This window comes from Pristis pectinata, chromosome 11 (assembly GCF_009764475.1).
Source record: "Pristis pectinata isolate sPriPec2 chromosome 11, sPriPec2.1.pri, whole genome shotgun sequence".
In the NCBI taxonomy this organism is placed as follows: Eukaryota; Metazoa; Chordata; class Chondrichthyes; order Rhinopristiformes; family Pristidae; genus Pristis; species Pristis pectinata.
This window is the reverse complement of record NC_067415.1, coordinates 4,252,531-4,273,761: the sequence shown is the minus strand read 5'-3', so window position 1 is coordinate 4,273,761 and position 21,231 is coordinate 4,252,531. Positions and strand designations below refer to the sequence as shown.

Below are 21,231 nucleotides of genomic sequence, written 5' to 3'. Positions count from 1 at the left end.
AAATACCAGAGGAGCTGGTATGACTCACAGCCACTAAATATCAAGGACCTGGTGATCTACACTGGAAGAGATGTCTGCAGACAGAGAATGCTCTGAACATAGTACAGCACAGGAACAGGCCCTTCAGCCTATGATGTTGCGTTGAGCTAATTAAGAGGCTACTAAACGAATCCCTTCTGCCTACATAGGCCCATATCCCTCCATTCTCTGCACATTCATGTGCCTATCTAAGAGCCTCTTAAACACCTCTATCATATTTGCCTCCACTACAACTTTTGGCAGCACATTCCGGGCACCCACCACTCTCTGCATAAAAAAATCTTGCCCCACACATCTCCTTTGAATTTACCCCCTCTCACCTTAAATGCATGTCTTCCAGTATTAGACATTTCGAACCTGGGAAGAAGATACCGGCTATCCATGCCTCTCATAATCTTATAAATTTCTATCAGGTCTCCCCTCAGCCTCCACCGCTCCAGAGAAAATATCCCAAGTTTGTCCAACCTCTCCTCATAGCACATGCCCTCTAATCCAGGCAGCATCCTGGTGAACCTCGTCTGCACCCTCTCCAAATCCTCCACATCCTTCCTGTAATGGGGCGACCAGAATTGAATGCAATACTCCAGATGCAGCCTAACTAGAGCTTTGTAAAGCTGCAACATAACTTCCTGACTCTCGAACTCAATGCCTCGACTAATAAAGGCAAGCATGTCATATGCCTTCCTCAACTTGTGCAGCCATTTTCGGGGACTCAGACCCCAAGATCAACACTGTTAAGGGTCCTGCCATTGATGGTGTACTGTCCCTTTACATTTGATCTCCCAAAGTGCAACACCTCACACTTGGCCAGATTAAACTCCATCTTGGTGGAGATGTGAGTGCAGAAGTGGCAGATAGAGAAAAGTAAATAAAAGCTTTTCACTGTATCTCGGTACATGTGTCAATAATAAACCAATTACAATCACCAATTTAAATAGTCAGTCTTTTGCATTTGGATCCTTCATCTGATTGGATGTTCTGAGGGATGATGTAATATGGGAGGGGTTGCTGGATAGTAAAACTCTGGCTGCTTGTCTCTATCACTAACCTGGGAGGAGATTGTTGGTTGAGTGGTGCACATGATTTAGACTAGAGTTGGAGTACTTTATACAGTTCTGGTCACCACTTTATAGGGACTGCAATGGTGAGGGGGATTTATGGTGGCTCTGAAGAAGGATTGGTTAGACTGGGGTTGTTTTCCTTGGAGCAGAGGAAACTGAGGGGAGAGAATTGAGTAACCTAAAATTACGTGGACCCCATATTAAAATGGGAACCTATTTTCTTCAGCAGAGAGGTTAACAATTGTGAGCAGAATCATTGTCATAGAGACATGGAAATAGGCCCATTGGTATTGGAATTGGTTTATTATTGTCACATGTACAGTGAAAAAACTTGTCTTCCATACTGTTTGTACAGATCAATTCATTACACAGTGCATTGAGGTAGTACAGGGTAAAAATAATAACAGAATACAGAGTAAAGTGTCACAGCTACAGGGAAGTGCATTGCAGGTAGACAATAAGGTGCAAAGTCATAATAAGGTAGATTGTGAGGTCAAGAGTCCATCTCATCATATAAGGGAACCGTTCAATAGTCTTATCACTGTAGGATAGCAGCTGTCTTTGATCCTGGTGGTACGTGCCCTCAGGCTCCTGTATCTTCTGCCTGACGGAAGAGGAGAGAAGAGAGAATGACCTGGGTGGGCGGGGTCTTTGATTATGCTGGCTGCTACACCAAGGCAACAAGAGTCCATGGAGGGGAGGCTGGTTTCTGTGATGTGCTGGGCTGTGTCCACAACTCTCTGCAGTTTCTTGCAGTCCTGGGCAGAGCAGTTGCCGTACCAAGCTGTGAAGCATCTGCATTGGATGCTTTCCGTGGCGCATTGATAAAAGTTGGTGTGGATCAAAGGGGACATGCTGAATTTCTTTAGCCTCCTGAGGAAGTAGGAGGCTGGTCCATGCTGACCTTCAACTGCCCATTTACACTAATCCTACACTAATCCCATTTTATTCTCCCCACATTCCCATCAACTCCACCCATCTTCTGCCCCTCATCCATGCAGTAGGGGTAATTTACAGAGGCCAGTTAACCTACCAGCCTGCACGTCTTTGGGATGTGGGAGGAAACTGGAGCACCCGGGGGAAACTCACGCGGTTACAAGGAGAATGTGCAAACTCCATACAGACGATGCCGGTGTTCAGGATCGAACTTTGGTCCCTGGAGCTGTGAGAGGACAGCTCTACCAGCTGGGTGACCTCCAAATTAGAAGAATTGAAATAATTGATTGACTGATTGGATCAGTAAATGGACAGGAAATGTTTAGAGGGATATGGGCCAAATGCAGGCAGACGGGACTAGCTTAAGTGGGCACCTTGGTTGGCATGGACAAGTTGGGCTGAAGGGCCTGTTGCAGTGCTGTATGACTCTAGGATTAGAGGAGGTATGAGCAAAATGAAAAGGCACACAGAAGGTGGTGGGTGTCAAAAACTTGTTGCCAGAAAAGACAGAGGAGGAGAAACCCACGCCACATTTTTGCAGTACTGGACAAGTACTTGCAGATCTGTGATCTGCAGGGCTACAGATTAGTTTGGGCTGCTCTTTCAGGACCAGCACAGAGATAATGGACTGAATTGCCTTCATTTGCATTGTGAGTTTTCTCTGATCCTGTAAGAAAAGTGGAAACTGAGATAAAGAAACAGAGAAAGTGACTGGTTCCCTGAAAGTGGCACCACATGTAGACAGGATGGTGAAGAAGGCATTTGGCACACTGGCCTTCAGTCAGGGCACTAAGTGTCCTGTACATCGGTGAGGCCCGACGCAGATTGGGCAACCGCTTCGTCGAGCACCTTCGCTCCGTCCGCCGCGACAGCCGGGACCTACCGGTGGCCACCCACTTCAATTCCACATCCCACTCCCACACTGACGTGTCTGTCCACGGCCTCCTTTACTGCCATGTTGAGGCCTGGCGCAGGTTGGAGGAACAACACCTCATATTCCATCTTGGGAGTTTCCAACCTGACGGCCTCAACATCGATTTCTCTAACTTCCCATAACCCCCCCCCCCTTGTCTTCCCTTATTTCTGTGGCTCCCTTCCCCCACATTGATGACCTGCCCATCTCCTCTCCTCCCCTCCCCCATCCTTTATTCCATGGTCCAATGCCTTCTCCTACTAGATTCCTTCTTCTTCAGCCCTTTGCCTCTCAGCTTATTACATCTTCTCCTCCACCCCCACCCACCTGGACTTGCCTCTCACCTGAACTCACCTGTCACCTGCCTGCGTGCGCTCCTCCCCCTCCCCCCCACCTTCTTATTCCTGCTTCTGCCCTCTTCCTTTCCAGTTCTGATGAAGGGTCTGTGCCCGAAACGTCGACTGGTTATTTCCCTCCATGGATGCTGCCTTACCTGCTGAGTTCCTCCAGCACTTTTTGTGTATTGCTCCAGATTCCAGCATCTACAGAATTTTTGGGGTCTCCATAGAAGTTGGGATGTTATGTTGCAGTTGTACAAGGCGTTGGTGAGGCCGCATTTGGAATATTGTGTTCAGTTTTGGTCACCCTGCCATAGGAAAGATTCCATTAAGCTGGAAAGAGTGCAGAGGAGATTTACGAGGATGTTGCCGGGACTCGAGGGTCTGAGTTATGGAGAGAGGTCGAGCAGGTTGGGACATTTTTCAATGGAACACAAGAGACTGAAGGGTGATCTTACAGAGGTTTATAAAATCATGAGGGGCAGAGACAGGGTGAATGCACACAGTCTTTTTCCCAGGGTTGGGGAATCAAGAGGGGCATAGGTCTAAGGTAAGATGGGAAAGATTTAATAGGAATCTGAGGGGCAACTTTTTCACCCAGAGGGTGGTCAGTATATGGAATGAGCTGCCAGAGGAAGTGGTTGAGGCAGGTACATTAACAATTAAAAGACACTTAGACAGGTACATGGATAGGAAAGGTTTAGAAGGTTATGGGCCAAACACGGGCAAATGGGACTAGCTTGGATGGGGCATCTTGGTTGGCATGGACCAGTTGGGCCAAAGGGCCTGTTTCTATGGCTCTAAGTGACTTAGGGATAAAACGAAAGGGAGACTTGCAGAGAGCTGGGAGGGAGGAAAAAGAGAACATGACGGAAAGGAAAAGGAGAAAGTACTAGACATTGCAAATGTTTAGCAATCAGCATTTATTGGTAAATAACTGCAAGCAAAGTTCACAAATCACATCACAATCGGGAGCTACACACTGACAGTAATTGATCAATCCCACCACCACAACATGACTGAAACACGACCAAGTGTGACGCACCTGAGACCCGGTCAGCAGAGAGACAGCTCCCAGGCCTGGAGCAGGGGACATCGACGAGAGTCTTCCCACCAGTTCGTAAAACATTCGGGAGGACTACGTGATCAAAGTAAGTGCGGTGAGGTGTGTGTGTGTGTGTGTGTGTGTGTGTGTGTGTGTGTGTGTGTGTGTGTGTGTGTGTGTGTGTGTGTGTGTGTGTGTGTGCGTGCGCGCGTGTGTGTGCGAGCATCTGTTCATACATGCTCATATCCGTGTGAGGGACGTGTGTGTATGTGTGCAGACATGCTTTCATGCTACATTCGTATTAGTGTGTGGGCTCACACACAGGTCTGTGTATGTGAATAGGTAGGTAGGTAGGTCACATGAGTGATTGGCGTGTGTGTCCCCGTGCACATCTAACACAACCTACACACGAGTTAATTTTACATCAGAATATGCACCCCCTCCTCTGGTCAATGCTCAGGCTGTCGATGGGCTCAGTCCAGTCCGGACGCTAAACCAAGCTTCCTCCCTGCTCTCAGCTGCAGCAGGTCCTCACCAGCTCAGGCAGTCGGACCGGCAAAACTGGGTCCCAATTGGGGTGACCTTACAAACAGCAATTCGTTCCCTCCCCCCACCCTCCCAGCCCACAGCCCCCTCCTGTCCTGCCCCTTCACCCCGTCTTTGGATTTGGCACCAAGTGACACAGGTTGAAAATGAAGCCAAGTCAATGAAGGTGATTGGTAGAAGAGCTAATATTGACAGGAGGATCAATTTTTTCACCTAGTGAGTGGTTGGGGTGTGGGATATACAGCCGAGAGGAGTGGTGTGGTGCAAACTTAATTGTAGCATTCCAAAGGGATCTGGATAAATATCCAAGGAAAGAATATGCAGGACAGTAGGAGGGGGAGTGAGACTGACTAGACTGCTCTACAGGTTAGATGGGCCAAGTAATCTCCTGTACTGTACAGTTTCCAATGATTCTTTTGACCATAAGAAGACCTAATCAGACTAGCTTCTATCTTCAACTGGCCCCTTTCTTTTTTTAACAAACCAGGGAAATGTAGACCTTAAGCAACAAACAGTCTGCTGGAGGGACTCAGCAGGTCGAGCAGCATCTAGGGGGGGAAAGGAATAGTCGACGTTTCAGGTCAAAACCCTGCAGCTGGGCTGAGGCAGGGGATGAACTGGAATGAGGACTTTTGTTCACTATAAAGCTAGTGACAATTGTGCCTTCTGGGTCCCAGAGAAGAGTTGGCTAATATAGAGGATAACAGATACTTTGCAACGAGTTATAGACCGGAATCTAGTCGAGGGGTTTGGGGAGTTTATATACAGAATATCATACCTGAGAGTGAGTTGCAGATCGGAATTTAATCAAGGGGCTTGGGTTTTATTATATGCAGAATAATAGATTTCTGGAAGTGAAGGGTTTGCGGGATGTGTATATAGAATGGAAGTGAGTTGGAGATACTATCTATTATTGAGAGGGAAATAGTTTGAGTTGAGGAAAAGATTAAGTGATCCTGTCTGCGATAGAAACAGGAGTTTGAGTGGTTTATATGTGGAACTGTGAGAAGGACCAGAGCCCAAGACTGCTCCATGGAAATCTGGTGCTACTCTCTACTCTCCACTGTTAATTAGTTATTATTGATCGTCTTTTGTTCTCAGTGGTGCCAGTGTGGTGATGATCAGTACCAATTCCACCAGTGACATTCTGCTGTATGTGGACTGTACGCAGATACGTTCAGACATATACTGGGCAGGGAGGGATGGGGTTTGAGGGTTGGGAGGTGGGGAGGAGAGGAAAGAGCCAACTATCCAATACATAAAAACGATTATTGTGATGAATTGGGCCCTTCTGTTCTGTGTTGATCTAGGCTACATTTATTGACAATCTTACGGTCGGCCAGTGTGGAAATGATTGGGTAATTCCCCCTGTCAATCAAGTTTGGTATCCACCCTGTTGTAAGTAAGCAAGATTGATTTTATGGGCATAATTTAGATCTAACAATCCTCCAGTCACTGTATCCTCCTGGAGAAATTACCCTGCTTTTATCGGGAGAGGTGGCTGTAGTTTTTGTTCTTTGAATGGAATCTGTTTTCTGAATGAATTAACATTGTTTCTCAAGAGGCTGTGAGTCATACACTGAGTCACCCCCATCTATTGGCTGATGCAGTATTGTCAATAAATACTCTGAACTATTGATCTTGTGTGATAGAGGGCTGCCTTTGTCTGATGGAAAAAGGTCTGATCGGTCTCCAGTGGCCCCAGTTACGGAAGTGTTGGCAGTATCACTCTTTAGCCTCTGCTAACTTGTTGTTGATCTCCTGGGTCTTCTCTCCTTCCTCGGGCTTGGGAGCTGGTGTGTTCTCTGCTGCCTTTTTCTTCGCAGCCCGGCTGGATGTGCTGTGTTTCTCTTTGGCTTTTCGGGGCGCTTTATGGCTCGATGGTTTTTTTGGCTTCGACGTCTGGACGCTGGGCTTCTCCGGCTTGGGGGGGGGGGTGGCGGGGTGGGGGTGGATGGAGGGGGTGAAAGAAAGGTTGATCTAATCGCAATGTGCTGCATGCAGCAGGCATTCAAATCTTAAGTGTACATAGAACATAGAAAAACTACAGCACAATTCAGGCCCTTCAGCCCACAAAGCTGTGCCGAAAATTAGGCCATTTAAAGCAGTGCTAATTCGTGCCTCTCCCACCCCCAGAGAACTTTCCAAACACTTCGTAGAGTCACAGTCGTATAGAAACAGACCGTCTGGCCCACCTGTCCAATGATGACCGTCAAGTCACAAACAATGCGCTGGAGAGACTCAGCGGGTCGAGCAGCATCTGTGGCAGGAAAGGAATTGTCGATATTTTGGGTTAAAACCCCTGCATCAGGACTAAAATGTCGGCAAGGCCTTCTCCCCCCACAGATGCTGCTTGACCAGCTGAGTTCCTCCAGCAGATTGTTTATTAGTCACATGTACATCGAAACACACAGTGAAATGCATCATTTTGCGTAGAGTGTTCTTGGGGCAGCCCGCAAGTGTCGCCACACTTCCGGCGCCAACATAGCGTGCCCACAACTTCTAACCTGTACGTCTTTTGGAATGTGGGAGGGAACCGGAGCACCCGGAGTTGCTCCAGGTTCCGGCATCTGCAGTCTCTTGTGTCTCCGTTGACCATCAAGTACCCATCTATACTGATCCCATTTGCCAGCACTTGGTCCATGGCCTTCTTTGCCTTGGTACTTCAAGTGCTCGCTCAGATATCCTTTAGATATTGTGAAAGATCTTGCCTCCACTATCTTCTCCAGCCTGTACATTACAGGTTGCAAACACCCTCTAGGTGAAAATGGTCTTACTCAGATCTCTTCTAACCTTTGTACTATTCACAAACCTCGGCTTTTAGACATCTCATAGACTCAGTACAGCACGGATACAGTCCATGCTGACCACGGTGCCTAATCAGCTAGACCCAATTTCCTGCGTTCGGCCCATATCCTTCCAAGCCCCACCCCTCCATGTACCTATTCAAGTGCTTCTTAAATGACACTGTTGTACCTGCCTCACCCACTTCCTCTGGCAGCTCGCTCCATATACTCACCACCCTCTGCGTGAAAAAAGTTGCCCCTCAGGGTCCCTTTTAAATCTTCCCCCTCTCACCCTAACCTATGCCCCTTAGTTTTGAACTCCCCTATCCTGGGAAAAACTGCTACCACATACTTTATCTATGCCTCTCATAATTTTATACACATCCCTGAGATTACCTCTCATTCTCCTACATTCCAAGGAATGTAAGGCTTGTCCTTGCTACCCTTCTTAAACAATGGAATGACGTTAGCCACCTTCCAGTCTTCAGGAACTTCACCAGGGGCTAACGATAAAGCAAATATCTCCACAAGGGCCTCCGCAATTTCTTCTCTAGCCTCCCACAAAGTCCGAGGATGCACTCGGTCAGGCCCTGGGCATTTATCCACCTTAATGCACTGTAAGGCTGCAAATACCATCCACCCTGGTAATATGAATGTTCTCCAAGTTTCTTCCACTTGCTTCCCTTATCTTTTGAACAACCATGATTTTCTCCGTAGTAAACACCAAGGAGAAATATCCATTAAAAATCCCACCCACCTCCTGTGATTCGAGACCTAGATGGCCCTGCTGATCACAGGGGACCTGTTCTTTCCCTAGCCACTCTACTCTTAGTGTAGCGGTTAGCGTAACGTTATTACAGCGCCAGTGAGTTCAATTCCCGCCGCTGTCTGTAAAGAGTTTGTACGTTCTCCCCGTGTCTGCGTGGGTTTCCTCCGGGTGCTCCGGTTTCCTCCCATATTCCAAAGACGTACAGGTTAGGAAGTTGTGGGCGTGCTGTGTTGGCGCCGGAAGTGTGGTGACACTTGTGGGCTGCCCCCAGAACACTCTACACAAAAAGATGCATTTCACTGTGTGTTTCAATGTACATGTGACTAATAAAGATAGCTTATAATAAATCTATAGAACTTCTTGGGATTTTCCTTAACCTTACCTGCCAAATCCATCTCATACCCTCTCTTTGCCCTCCTGATTTCCCTCTTAATTCCCTCTCAATTAGAATCATAAGAGTCTTAGAGTTCAGCAGCACAGAAGCAGGCCCTTTGGCCCACCATGTCCATGCCGACCTTTTTGCCCATCTATACTAATCTCATTTACCCACATTAGGACCGCATCCTCTTATACATAGGGATTGTATCTGATTCCACCATCTCCTCTGGCAGTGAGTTCCAGATATCAACCCCTCTCTGTGTAAAAAAAAGTCTTACCCCTCAGATCCCCTTCCTCTCACCTCAAACCTATCCACTCTTGTTTTTGATGTCCCTACCCTGGGAAAAAGGTTCTGACTGACCAACCTATCTGTACCCCTTAAATGTTACACACCTCCATTAGGTCATCCCTCAGTCTCCTACGCTCCAGAGAATAAAATCCGAGCCTGCCCAACCTCTCTCTATAACTCAGGCCCTCGAGTCCTGGCAGCATTCCTGTAAATCTTCTCCGCACACTTTCCAGCTTAATGATGTCCTTCCTATAACAGGTGAATTTTTTCTCTAACCAAAGACATTCAGGACAATGGAAGGTGCGTGCAGTCAGGTCAAAGATGAGTCTTCACCTTACTCAATAGTAGAAAGGACTCAATTTGCTGGATGACTTTGTAATCCTAGCAGCAACGCGCAAAACGCTGGAGGAAGTCCGTGGGTCAGGCAGCATCTGTGGAGGGAAATGGACAGTCGACGTTTTGGGTCGAGACCCTTCATCTGGACTGGAAAGAAAGAGGGGAGTTGGCCGGTATAAAGAGGTGGGTGGAAGGGGTGGAGCAGGTACCCCTCACCTGGATCCACCTATCACCTTCCAGCTTCTTACAACAATCCCACTCTCCCCCGCTCCCTCACCTACCTATCGCCCACAAGAAACCACAGAGAGCTGTGGACACAGCCCAGAGCATCACGGACACCAGCCTCCCCTCCTTGGACTCTGTCTTTACCTCTCGTTGTCTTGGTGAAGCAGCCAGCATAATCAAAGACCCCACCCACCCGGGACATTCTCTCTTCTCTCCTCTTCCATCGGGTAGAAGATGCAGGTGCCTGAGGGCACGTACCACCAGACTAAAGGACAGCTTCTACCCCACTGTGATAAGACTATTGCACGGTTCCCTTATGCGATGAGATGGACTATGACCTCAAGATCTACCTTGTTGTGACCTTGCACCTTATTGCACTGCACTTTCTCTGTAGCTGTGACACTTTACTCTGTACTGTTATTGTTTTTACCTGTACTACCTCAATGCACTTTGTACTAACTCAATGTAACTGCACTGTGTAATGAATTGATCTGTACAATCGGTTTGTAAGACAAGTTTTTCACTGTACCTCGGTACAAGTGACAATAATAAACCGATACCAATACCAATATCCCTCCCTCACCCGGATCCACCTATCACCTGCCAGCTCTTGCTCCACCCCTACTCCTCACCTCTTTATACTAGCTTCTGCCCTCTTCCTTTCCAGTCCTGATGAAGGGTCTCGACCCGAAACGTCGACTGTCCATTTCTCTCCACAGATGCTGCCCGACCCGCTGAGTTCCTCCAGCACCTTAGTGTGTTGTTCCAGGTTCCAGCATCTGCAGTCTCTCATGTCTCTGTAATCCTCAGGATATGTTGGTGTGGCGAGTAAGTTCCAGATCTCTGGATCATTGATCCAGGAACACGAGTTTGAATCCCATCCTGTCAGTTTGGAATTTAAAGTGAACTAAGTGTGGAATTAACAGAATTGGAAAACCACTGGGTTGTTGTAAAAACCCAAATGGTTCACTGATGGTCCTCAGGGAAGGGAATCTGCTCTTGCTATCCAGTCAGACTTACAGTACATGTGACTACAGTCAGTGCGGTTGGCTCTTAGATCAGTGAGGGATGGACAATAAACATCAGTACTGATGGGAAGTCACATCAGTGAACAAATAAATAACAAAAAAATCCCCCATCTGGCTCTGGTTCCACCTGCCATACACCTCTCCCTTATTGGTTCCTATTCTCACCTCCTTTACTTATCAGAGTCCAGCATTGGGAGCACTTTAAGTTCCTGCTTATCTCCCTCCAGCAGCCGTCTCCCACCTTCATCCTCCCCTCCCCACATCTTGCTCCATCTTTTTTCTCTTTTGCTTTGGCCTCCCTCTCTCTGTCTGCCTCCATCTATCACGCACCTGCTACTGCCTCTCAACTCCACCCCTGCTCCCCTCCACTACCCGCCTGTCACCTTTCACTCACTCCGCCAATCACCTCGGACTCCTTTCTCACCTCTTCCCCTCTTTACACCGGCCGTCTCCCCTCCCCAATCTCAGTCCTGAAGCAACGTCGACAATTCCTTTCCTCCTACACAATGCTGCTCGACCTGCTGAGTTCTTCCAGCAGATTGTTTGTTGCATTGAAATAAATAGCAAATGTCCCCTGAACCCCCTTCTGGCAACCAGATTGGGATCTATCGGTACTGCAGATCTTGCCCTTACCTTGGCTGGCTCTCTGTAGAATTCACTGTAGAGGCTGCGTACCCTTCTGCGTTCAGGAACCTTGGTGTCCGATGTACCTGGTCTGATAATCTCTGCCCGTTTGCTGAACTGGCCCCTGAAGGTGGTGTTGTAACTGGTTTCATGGGCAACCTTGGCTTCTGGTGGGTGGTACGTTTGCTTGGGTTTGATGGCCTTTGTGGGTTTGACGTCCACTGTCCAGGCCCTGAACTCATTCCTGCAGGATAAAGAGATAAGATCTTTATTAGTCACATGTACATCGAAACACACAGTGATATGCATCTTTTGCATAGAGTGCTCTGGGGTCAGCCCGCAAGTGTCGCCACACTTCCGGCGTCAACGTAGCATGCCCACAACTTCCTAACCTGTATGTCTTTAGAATGCGGGAGGGAACCGGAGCACCCGAAGGAAACCCACACAGACATGGGGAGAACGTACAAGCTCCTTACAGACAGCGGCTGGAATTGAACACAGGTTGCTGGCACTGCAATAGCGTTACACTAACCGCTACACTACCGTACCTTTGGTAATCGGTTTATTATTGTCACATGTACCGAGATACAGTGAAAACCTATTGTTTATGTGCCGTCCAGACAGATCATTCCACACATCAGTACATCGAAGTAGTAAAAAGAAAACGGAATGCAGAATATAGTGTTGCAGTTACAGAGAAAGTGCAGTGGAAGCAGACAATAAGATACAAGGACCATGACGCGGCGAGGTCTTTATTTCTTGGAACGTAGGAGAATGAGGGGCGACCTTAGAGAAGTGTTTAAGATTATGAGAGGCATGGATAAGGTGGATGGTAACAGTCTTTTCCCCAGGGTAGGGGAGTCCAAAACGAGGGAGTATAGGTTTAGGATGAAAGGGGAAGGATTTAAAAGGGACGCTGAGGGGCAACTTTTTCACGCAGGGGGTGGTGAGTATATGGAACGAGCTGCCAAAGGGAGTGGGTGAGGCAGGTACAATGGTATTGTTTAAGATGTACTCGGATAGGTACATGGAGGGGCGGAGCTTGGAGGGATATGGGCCGAATGCAGGAAATTGGGACTAGCTGGGTGGGCACAGTGGTCGGCATGGATTCACTGGGCCGAAGGGCCTGTATCCGTGCTGTATTACTCTCTGAAGTAGATTGGGAGATCAAGAGTTAATCTTTATCATGTGAGAAGTACATTCAAGAGTTTGATAACAGCGGGATAGAAGCTGTCCTTGAGCCTGGTGGTACGTGCTTTCAGGCTTTTGTATCTTCTACCTGATGGGAGGGGGGAGAAGAGAGGGCAGCCATGTGAAGGGATTTAATTGTCTCCCAGAGCAACCAGTAGTTCTCTGTAGTTCCAACATGGGTCTTAGTTGAGACACAATACACAATATAATATATCTAACGAGGTAGATTGAGAGATCAAGAGTTCATCATCTAGTGTACGAGAGGTCTGTTCAGGAGTCTGACAACAGTGGGATAAAAGATATCCTTGAGCCTGGTGGTACGTGCTCTCAAGCTCCTGTCCCTACTGCCTGATTGGGGGGGAAGAAGAAAGAATGTCAGTGGTGGGCGGGGTCTTAGATTATGCTGGCTGCTTCACCGATGTCCACAGAGGGCAGGCTGGTTTCCGTGATAGACTGGACTGTGTTCACAACCCTCTGCAATTTCTTGCAGTCTTTCACCATTTCAGCTATTAAGATCGACAGCTATCTCTGGGTACACTCACTTATGTGCATTTATTAAAAGAAAGCAGTCATTTGCATATTCACAAATTTACATCAACTACATTAGGGTATTTACTTAATTTTCCAAATTAGAACACGACCATCCTTGACCAGGATGCACTCCACCCTCTGGTGCCTACTGTCCCAGAAGGCTTCCCGGGAGCCATGTGCTCTCTCTCCAGGAACACACACAGGTACGGAAGCATCCTCAGAAGGGGGGCTGGCAGTTGCCACAGGCAGGACCCTCGACGGCCTACTGACGGCAGGGTGACCCAGAAGATTAAGGCACATGGGATCCATGGAGAATTGGTCGATTGGATTCAAAATTTGCTTGGCCATAGAAGACACAGGGTACTGATGTAAGGGTATTATTCTTATTGGAGGTCTGTGACCTGTGGTGTTCTGCAAGGATCAGTGCTGGGACCCCGGTTGTTGGTGACAGATATAAGTAACTTGGACAAAAATGTAGACGCAAAAATTGGCGGATTTGTAGGAAGGTTGTCAGAGGACACAGCAGGATATAGACCAGTTGGAAATGTGGACAGAAATGGAGTTTAATCTGGACAAGTGTGAGGCGTTTGCACTTTGGGAGGTTAAATTTAATAGGAAAGTATACAGTAAATGGCAGGACCCTTTGGAGCATTGCTGCTAATCCAAGACATTCCCATCTGTCTGCGTAAGATCTATATTCCTCCATTCCCTGCCTGTCTAAATGTCTTTTAAATGTTTCTATTGTATCTGCTTCGACCCCTCCCCCCAGGAGCATGTTCCAGGCACCCACCACTCTCTGCGTAAAGAAAAAACTTGCCACATAAATCTTCTTTAAACTTTCCCCTCTCACAAAGCTGTGCCCTCTAGTATTTGATATTTTCATCCTTGGAAAAAGATTCTGACGGTCTACCCTATTGATGCCTCTCATTATTTTATAACCTTCGATCAGGTCTCCCCTCAGCCTCCGATGCTCTAGAGAAAACTTCCCACGTTCGTACAGTGGAGACATGAGACGGCAAATGCTGGAACCTGAAGGAATCCCAATGCAGGGTTTCAACCTTGAAACATCAACAATTCCTTTCCCCAACACTAGTGCCCCACAAGGCTGCGTCCTCAGCCCTCTATTCTACTCCATATACACTCATGACTGTGTGGCCAGATTCTGCTCTAACTCCATCTACAAGTTTGCAGATGATATCACCGTTGTAGGCCGTATCTCAAACAGCTACGAGTCGGAGTACAGGAAGGAGATAGAGAGCTTAGTGGAATGGTGTCATGACAACAATCTTGCCCTCAATGTCAACAAAACAAGAGAGCTGGTCATTGACTTCAGGAAAGGGGGCAGTGTACATGCACCTATCTTCATCAATGGTGCTGAGGTCGAGAGGGTTGACAGCTTCAAGTTCCTGGGAGTGAACATCACCAATAGCCTGTCCTGGTCAAATCACATAGAAACCACGGCCAAGAAAGCTCACCAGCGCCTCTACTTCCTCAGGAGGCTAAAGAAATTTGGTTTGTCCCCTTTGACTCTCACCAACTTTTACAGATGCACCATAGAAAGCATCCTATCAGGATGTATCACGGCTTGATACGGCAACTGCTCTGCCCAGAACCTCAAGAAACTGCAGGGAGTTGTGGACACAGCCCAGCGCATTGCAGACACCAGCCTCCCCTCCTTGGACTCTGTCTTTACCTCTCGCTGTCTTGGTGAAGCAGTCAGCATAATCAAAGACCCCACCCACCTGGGACATTCTCTCTTCTCTCCTCTTCCATTGGGTAGAAGATACAGGAGCCTGAGGGCACGTACCACCAGACTTAAGGACAGCTTCTACCCCACTGTGATAAGACTATTGAACAGTTCCCTTATACAATGAGATGGACTCTGACCTCAGGATCTACCTTGTTGTGACCTCGCACCTTATTGCACTGCACTGTCTGTAGCTGTGACACTTTACTCTGTACTGTTATTGTTTTTACCTGTACTACATCAATACACTCTGTACTAATCCAATGTAACTGCACTGTGTAATGAATTGACCTGTACGATCGGTTTGTAAGACAAGCTTTTCACTGTACCTCAGTACAAGTGACAATAATAAACCAATACCAATACCTTCCACGGAAGTTGCTCAACCCGCTGAGTTCCTTCAGCAGATTGTTTGTTGCTCTAAGTTTGTCCAACCTCTCCTTATACCTAATACTCTCCAATCCAGGCAACATCCTGGTGAACCTCTTCTGCACCCTCTCCAAAGCCTCCACATTCTGCTTGTATGGGGGCGACCAGAACTGCACACAATAACCGAACTTTTATACAGATGTAACATGGCTTCCCTACTTTTATACTCGACTCCCTGACCGATGAAGGCAAGTACGCCATCCGCCTTCGTCAATTATGTTGCCACTTTCAGGGAGCTATGGGCTTGCACCCCAAGATCCCTCTGTGCATCAATCTTAAAAGAGGAGATGGGGTGGCAAGATTTAAGGAGGGGATTTAAGAACTTGCGGTGCCAGCAGTTTAAGACATGATGCCAACTAATAATCATTGTAAGAGTTTAAAGAAATATCATTGAGTTCTTCCAACAGTTTATTTTTTGCTCCAGATTCCAGCATCTGCAATGTCTGGTGTTGGCATTTATTGCCATCCATTGCTGACCTTGAGAAGGTTATGGGTGAACTGCTGGCTTGAACCACTGCTGTCCTTCTGGTGGAAAAAGTCAAACCAGCGTAGGACTTGTACTATGAATGATAGGGCACTGGGGAGTGTAATGGAACAGAAGGACCGAGGAGTACAAGTGCATAGTTCGTTGAAAGCAGCATCACAGGTAGACAGGGTGGTGAAGAAGGAGTTTAGCACGTTGGCCTTCATCAGTCAGGGCACTGAGTATAGGAGTTGGGACATTATGCTGCAGTTGTATAAGTCGTTGGTGAGGATGCACTTGGAGTACCGTGTACAGTTTTGGTCGCCCTGTTATAAAACTGGAAGGAGTGCAGAAAAGATTTATGAGGATGTTGCCAGGACTCGAGGGCCTGAGTTATAGGGAGAGGTTGGCCAGGCTGGGCCTTTATTCCTTGGAGTGTAGGAGAATGAAGGGTGACCTTACAGGAATGTTTATAATTATGTGAGGCACAGATAAGGTGGACGGTAACAGTCTTTTCCCCAGAGTCGGGGTAATCCAAAACGAGGGGGCATAGGTTGAGGGTGAAAGGGGAAAGGCTTAAAAGGGACCTGAGGGGCAACTTTTTCATGCAGAGTATTTTGGATGAGCTGCCAGAGGAAGTGGTTGAGGCAGGTACAGTAATATTATTTAAGAAACACTTGGATAGGTACATGGAGGGGCGGGGCTTGGAGGGATATGGGCCAAACGCAGGAAATTGGGACGAGCTGAGTGGGCACCATGGTCGGCATAGACTGGTTGGGCCGAAGGGCCTGTATCCGTGCTGTATTGTTCCATGACTCTTCGCACCATAGAGGGTATGGATAGCATTCTGCCCACTCCAGATTCCACAGAGATCCCAGTGTACACCAGATAAACCCAGAGTGATACTGCATTGAAGTGCCGACATGATGCGGAGATTAATCCTTCAGCAAAAACAAAAGGTGAGAGGAGGCAAGTTCAAAGGAGATGTGCAGGGCAAGTTTTTTTTACACAGGGAGTGGTGGGTGTCTGGAATGCGCTGCCAGGGGTGGGGGTGGAGGCAGATATGATAGAGGTGTTTAAGAGGCTCTTAGATAGGCACATGGATGTACAGAGAATGGAGGGGTATGGACATTGTGCAGGCAGAAGGGACTAGTTTAGTTGGGTGTTTAATTACCAGTTCGATTAGTTCAGTACAACATTGTGGGCTGAAAGGCCTTTTCCTGTGTTGTGTTGTTTACGGGAGAGCATTTGACAGGAATTTGCAGGAGTTACCAGCAGCTCCTTGCTGATCAGTCGGTGCCCCTGAGTGGAAGGACTACCTTCCTTAAGAATCCAGACCCAAGGTGGATGTTCCAGCTTCATTAGCAAAAAAACGAGCTGCTGGAGGAACTCAGTGGGTCAGGCAGCATCTGTGGAGGGAAATTCTGTGAAGGCAAGATAGCCGGTATGAAGAGGTTTTGCTCCAGATTGAAGAATCTGCCGTCTCTTGTGGTTCTAGACTCATCGTCTGCTCCCCAAATGGGGTTTCGATGACTGGTCTTCCACCAGCAACTTCTCACAGAGTCCGGCAGTGAGGACGCACATTTGTTGCATTTTCAAAGGGATTACGGTGGGGAATTCGGCTCCCAAACCTGTGGCTGGTTCAACTATCTCGGACCCAGTGAAGGAACACCCCAGCTCCTGTTGTTCCAATGGAGGATGCTCTCAGCAAGGCCCAAGGGAAATTGAGATTAGTTAAAACATTTTTAACATTTTCTTGAACTGATTTTGAAAGTTTTTGCATGTTTCTGAGTGTCTGAGCCTTAGTAACAGTCACAGTTTTTGTGGGCGTGGCTTAGCCAGCTATCACTATTTTTAATAAGCGTTATTGAGTCATATAACATGGAAACAGGCCCTTCAGCCCAACTCATCCATGCCAACCAAGTTGCCCATTTAAGTTAGTCCCATTTGCCCGCATTTGTCCTATATCCCTCCAAACCTGTCCAGCTGTGTTATAAATGTTGTTAGTGTACCTGCCTCAACCACTTCCTCTGGCAGCTTGTTCCGTATACGCACCACCCTCTGTGTGAAGCAGTTACCTCTCAGTTCCCTTTTAAATCTTTCCCCATTCACTTTAACCTTGTGCCCTCTAGTTTTTGGTTCCCTTTTCCCGAGAAAAAGACTGTGCGCATTCACCCTATCTATACACCTCTATGAGCTCAGTCTCCTACGCTCCAAGGAATAATAGAGACCTGCCCAACATCTCCCAATAACTCAGGCCCTCGAGTCCTGGCAACATTTTCGTAAATCTTCTTTGCACCCTTTTCAGCTTAATGAGGGTTTTAATATTGCAGGGTGATATTAGCTTAATATCAAGCTTAATATTGCAGGGTGACCAAAACCGTACATTAGTGGCCTGACTGATGAAGGCCAGCGTGCCGAATGCCTTCTTCACCACCCTGTCTACCTTTGCCGCCAATGATTGTTTCGTGGGTTGGGCTTGTTCCGACCCACCACAGAACGGTATTACCTCATTACCTCTGGTCACCTCATTATAGGAAGGATGTGGAAGCTTTAGAGAGGGTGCAGAGGAGATTTACCAGGATGCTGCCTGTCTTATGAGGATAGGTTGAGCGAGCTGGGGCTTTCCTCTTTGGAGAGGAGGAGGAGGAGAGGTGACTTGATAGAGGTGTACAAGGTGATAAGAGGCATAGATCGAGTGGACAGAGACTTTTTCCCAGGGCGAAAATGGCTAAAATGAGGGGACATAATTTTAAGGTGATTGGAGGAAGATATAAGGGGGATGTCAGAGGTAAGTTTTTTTTTACACAGAGAGTGCTGGGTGCGTGGAACGCACTGCTGGCAGAGATGGTGGGGGCATATACATTAGGGATATTTAAGAGACTCTTAGATAGCCACATGAATGATAGATGAATGGAGGGCTATGTGGGAGGGAAGGGTTATATAGATCTTAGAGCAGGCTAAAATGTCGGCACAACATTGTGGGCCGAAGGGCCTGTACTGTGCTGTAATGTTCTATGCTCTATGTACCCAGGTTGGCCTCTATGTCACTGCAGACCCACAGGACCAAGTAGACACTCAGTCCGGGGACTATTATAGAAGCTTAATCAATGCTGGCTGTCAGTGGTGCTTAGATCCAAAAAGGAAACACAGACAGAGCTTCCAGACAAATGTAGCCCGACCCTAATTAAATCAGCATGCAGGAGCCAACAAGCTCACTGTGTGTTTCCAGCTCATCTCCAGACACTCGCTCTGTGCATGTTACCACCAACCGCTCCCGTTACCAGACCCTCAACGAGAGACTGACCACCCAGCCCTCCCCTCTCTCTGCCATCACGGACCATCTGATAGGAGAAAATCAAGGGCTTATTATTATCCACAAGCCACAAAGTAACAACCCATGGTGAAGCAAGATCTCTAATTAAACCCATGGGGTCTAAGTGGATAATGAGCTGGTTTGAAGACTTGCCCGTTTTGTTTGGTGAGCTTGTGACACCTGACACCAAGCAGCAGCCCACGAACAAATCCAAACACAGAGCCATCTGTCTGCACTGCAGTGTCTCTCCTATTGTCAGTTTTGTGCTTGATGTTATTTTTGGTCTTTCATTTCAGCCCACCAGACCTGTCAGAGTCATTGTAGTATGAAAGGCCAGGGGTCAGATGACCGTGACAACACTACTGACCCCCATGGTCGGATGATAGCATTGCCTATCAGGTCGGAAGCTACACCACTGTCAATCAGGGGTCCGGCTCCGCCCCACCCATTAAGAGTACACCTGAGGACTGGCTCATAACCCAACTTTGTTCTTGATCCCGAATCACTGACTCGTTTCACCTGAGTGGGCTCCACCCCGCTACGGCCCTATAAAAGATGGTGCATGTGGGCTCTCTTTCTCTTTTCCGATTGCTGCTGGGGTCGAGACCACAGGTGAGAGGGTGCACTTCCATGGGGGTCTAGGAGCGTCCTGAGTAGATTCCCAGTAGCGTAGAGCCGTTGTTTGTCCCGATTCAGGGGGTCCAGACAAAGTATTTATTCATTCCCTGATAGTTTGTACTAGTTAGTTGTGTGTGTGTGTGTGTGAGAGAGTGTGTGCACTTCACCCCTGTTGCGACATTCCCCCCCCCCCCCCCCAAGTTTCGCAGTCACCCTAGTGTGAGTGTGCATTTGTTCCTTTACATTCTGTTCCCACGTCGGTCTTTGTGAATAAAATCCTCCTTTTAAAGCACAAAGACTGTGTGTCCAGATACCTTTTATCTTTAAGATACCAAAAGAACCTTTCTCATAACAGTCATCCAGCACAGAAAAAGGCCATTTGGCCCAACTGGTCCATGCCGACCAAGGTTCCCATCCAAACTAGTCCCATGTGTTCCACGTTTGGCCCATATTCCTCTAAACCTTTCCTATCCATGTACCTGTCCAAGTGTCTTTCAAATGTTGTTAATGTACCTGCCTCAACCACTTCCTCTGGCAGATCATTCCACATACTGACCACCCTCTGGGTGAAAAAGTTGCCCTTCAGATTCCTATTAAATCTCTCCCCTCTCACCTTAAACCTGTGCCCTCTAGTTCTTGATTCCCCAATCCTGGGGAAAAAAGACTGTGCGCATTCACCCTATCTATGTCCCTCATGAATTTACATACCTCTATAAGATCACCCCTCATTCTTCTACACTCCATTGAATAAAGTCCCAACCTGCTCAACCTCTCACCATAACTCAGTCCCTCCAGTCCCAACAAAATCCTCGTAAATCTCCTCTGCACTCTTTCCAGCTTAATGGCATCTTTCCTATGGCAGGGTGCCCAAAACTGAACACAACATTCCAAGTGCGGCCTCACTAATGTCTTGCAACATAATGTCTCAACTTCTACACTCGGTGCCCTGACTGATGAAGGCCAGCGTGCCAAAAGCCTTCTTCACCACCCTGTCTACAGAACATCCCAACATCCAAAGGGCCTGTTTCTGTGCTGTATTGTCCCTTGACGCTATGAATCTAGGATTAAACATCTGGTTCACTGAGACCTCTCAAGATACCATCGTTACTTGGTCTGGCCTGGATGTTATCAACTGGACAAGCAAGCTACTTTCTGCATTATTGCCGCTACACTGAAGCAGAGAAATACATCACCAGGCAGTGACCAAGACATTAAATTCATACCAACAAAGTTGCTCCCAGCCCAGACGACCAAACTCCTCTTCACGAACATCTGGGAACTGTGGACCAAATTGGGAGAGCTGCCCCACAGACTTGCCAAGTTGGACCCTGACATGCTTGTCCCCACAGAATCAGAACTTACAGGCAATGTGCTGCATCTCTCCGTCACAATCCCCAGGTACACGGCAGGGCAGAGTCGTTCAGTGATATATAGGTGAGAGGGAGAAGCCATGAGCATTCTCAACTTTGACTCCAAACCCCAAAAGGTCACAGAGCATTCAGTCAAACATGGGCAAGTAAAGAGAGTCATAAAGTTACATAGAAACAGGCCCTCTAAACCTCTCCAATCCATGGACCTCAAGGAGACAGAAAAGATTCTGCAGATGCTGGAATCTGGAGCAAC

The 21,231-nt window shown here is 47.6% G+C and overlaps 1 protein-coding gene across 1 annotated transcript in view; it reads right to left on the bottom strand.

Moving 5' to 3' along the window:
- Positions 1 to 4,210: 4,210 nt before the first annotated feature.
- Positions 4,211 to 21,231, bottom strand: part of map6a (microtubule-associated protein 6a) — a 44,073-nt gene continuing 27,052 nt past the window's right edge. The window contains exons 3-4 of the mRNA XM_052025710.1: positions 11,323 to 11,557; positions 4,211 to 6,801 (exon numbers count right to left, since the gene is read on the bottom strand). Of these exons, the coding sequence (XP_051881670.1) occupies positions 6,604 to 6,801; positions 11,323 to 11,557 (433 nt within the window). The 3' untranslated portion in view covers positions 4,211 to 6,603. The remainder of the gene's footprint in view (positions 6,802 to 11,322; positions 11,558 to 21,231) is intronic.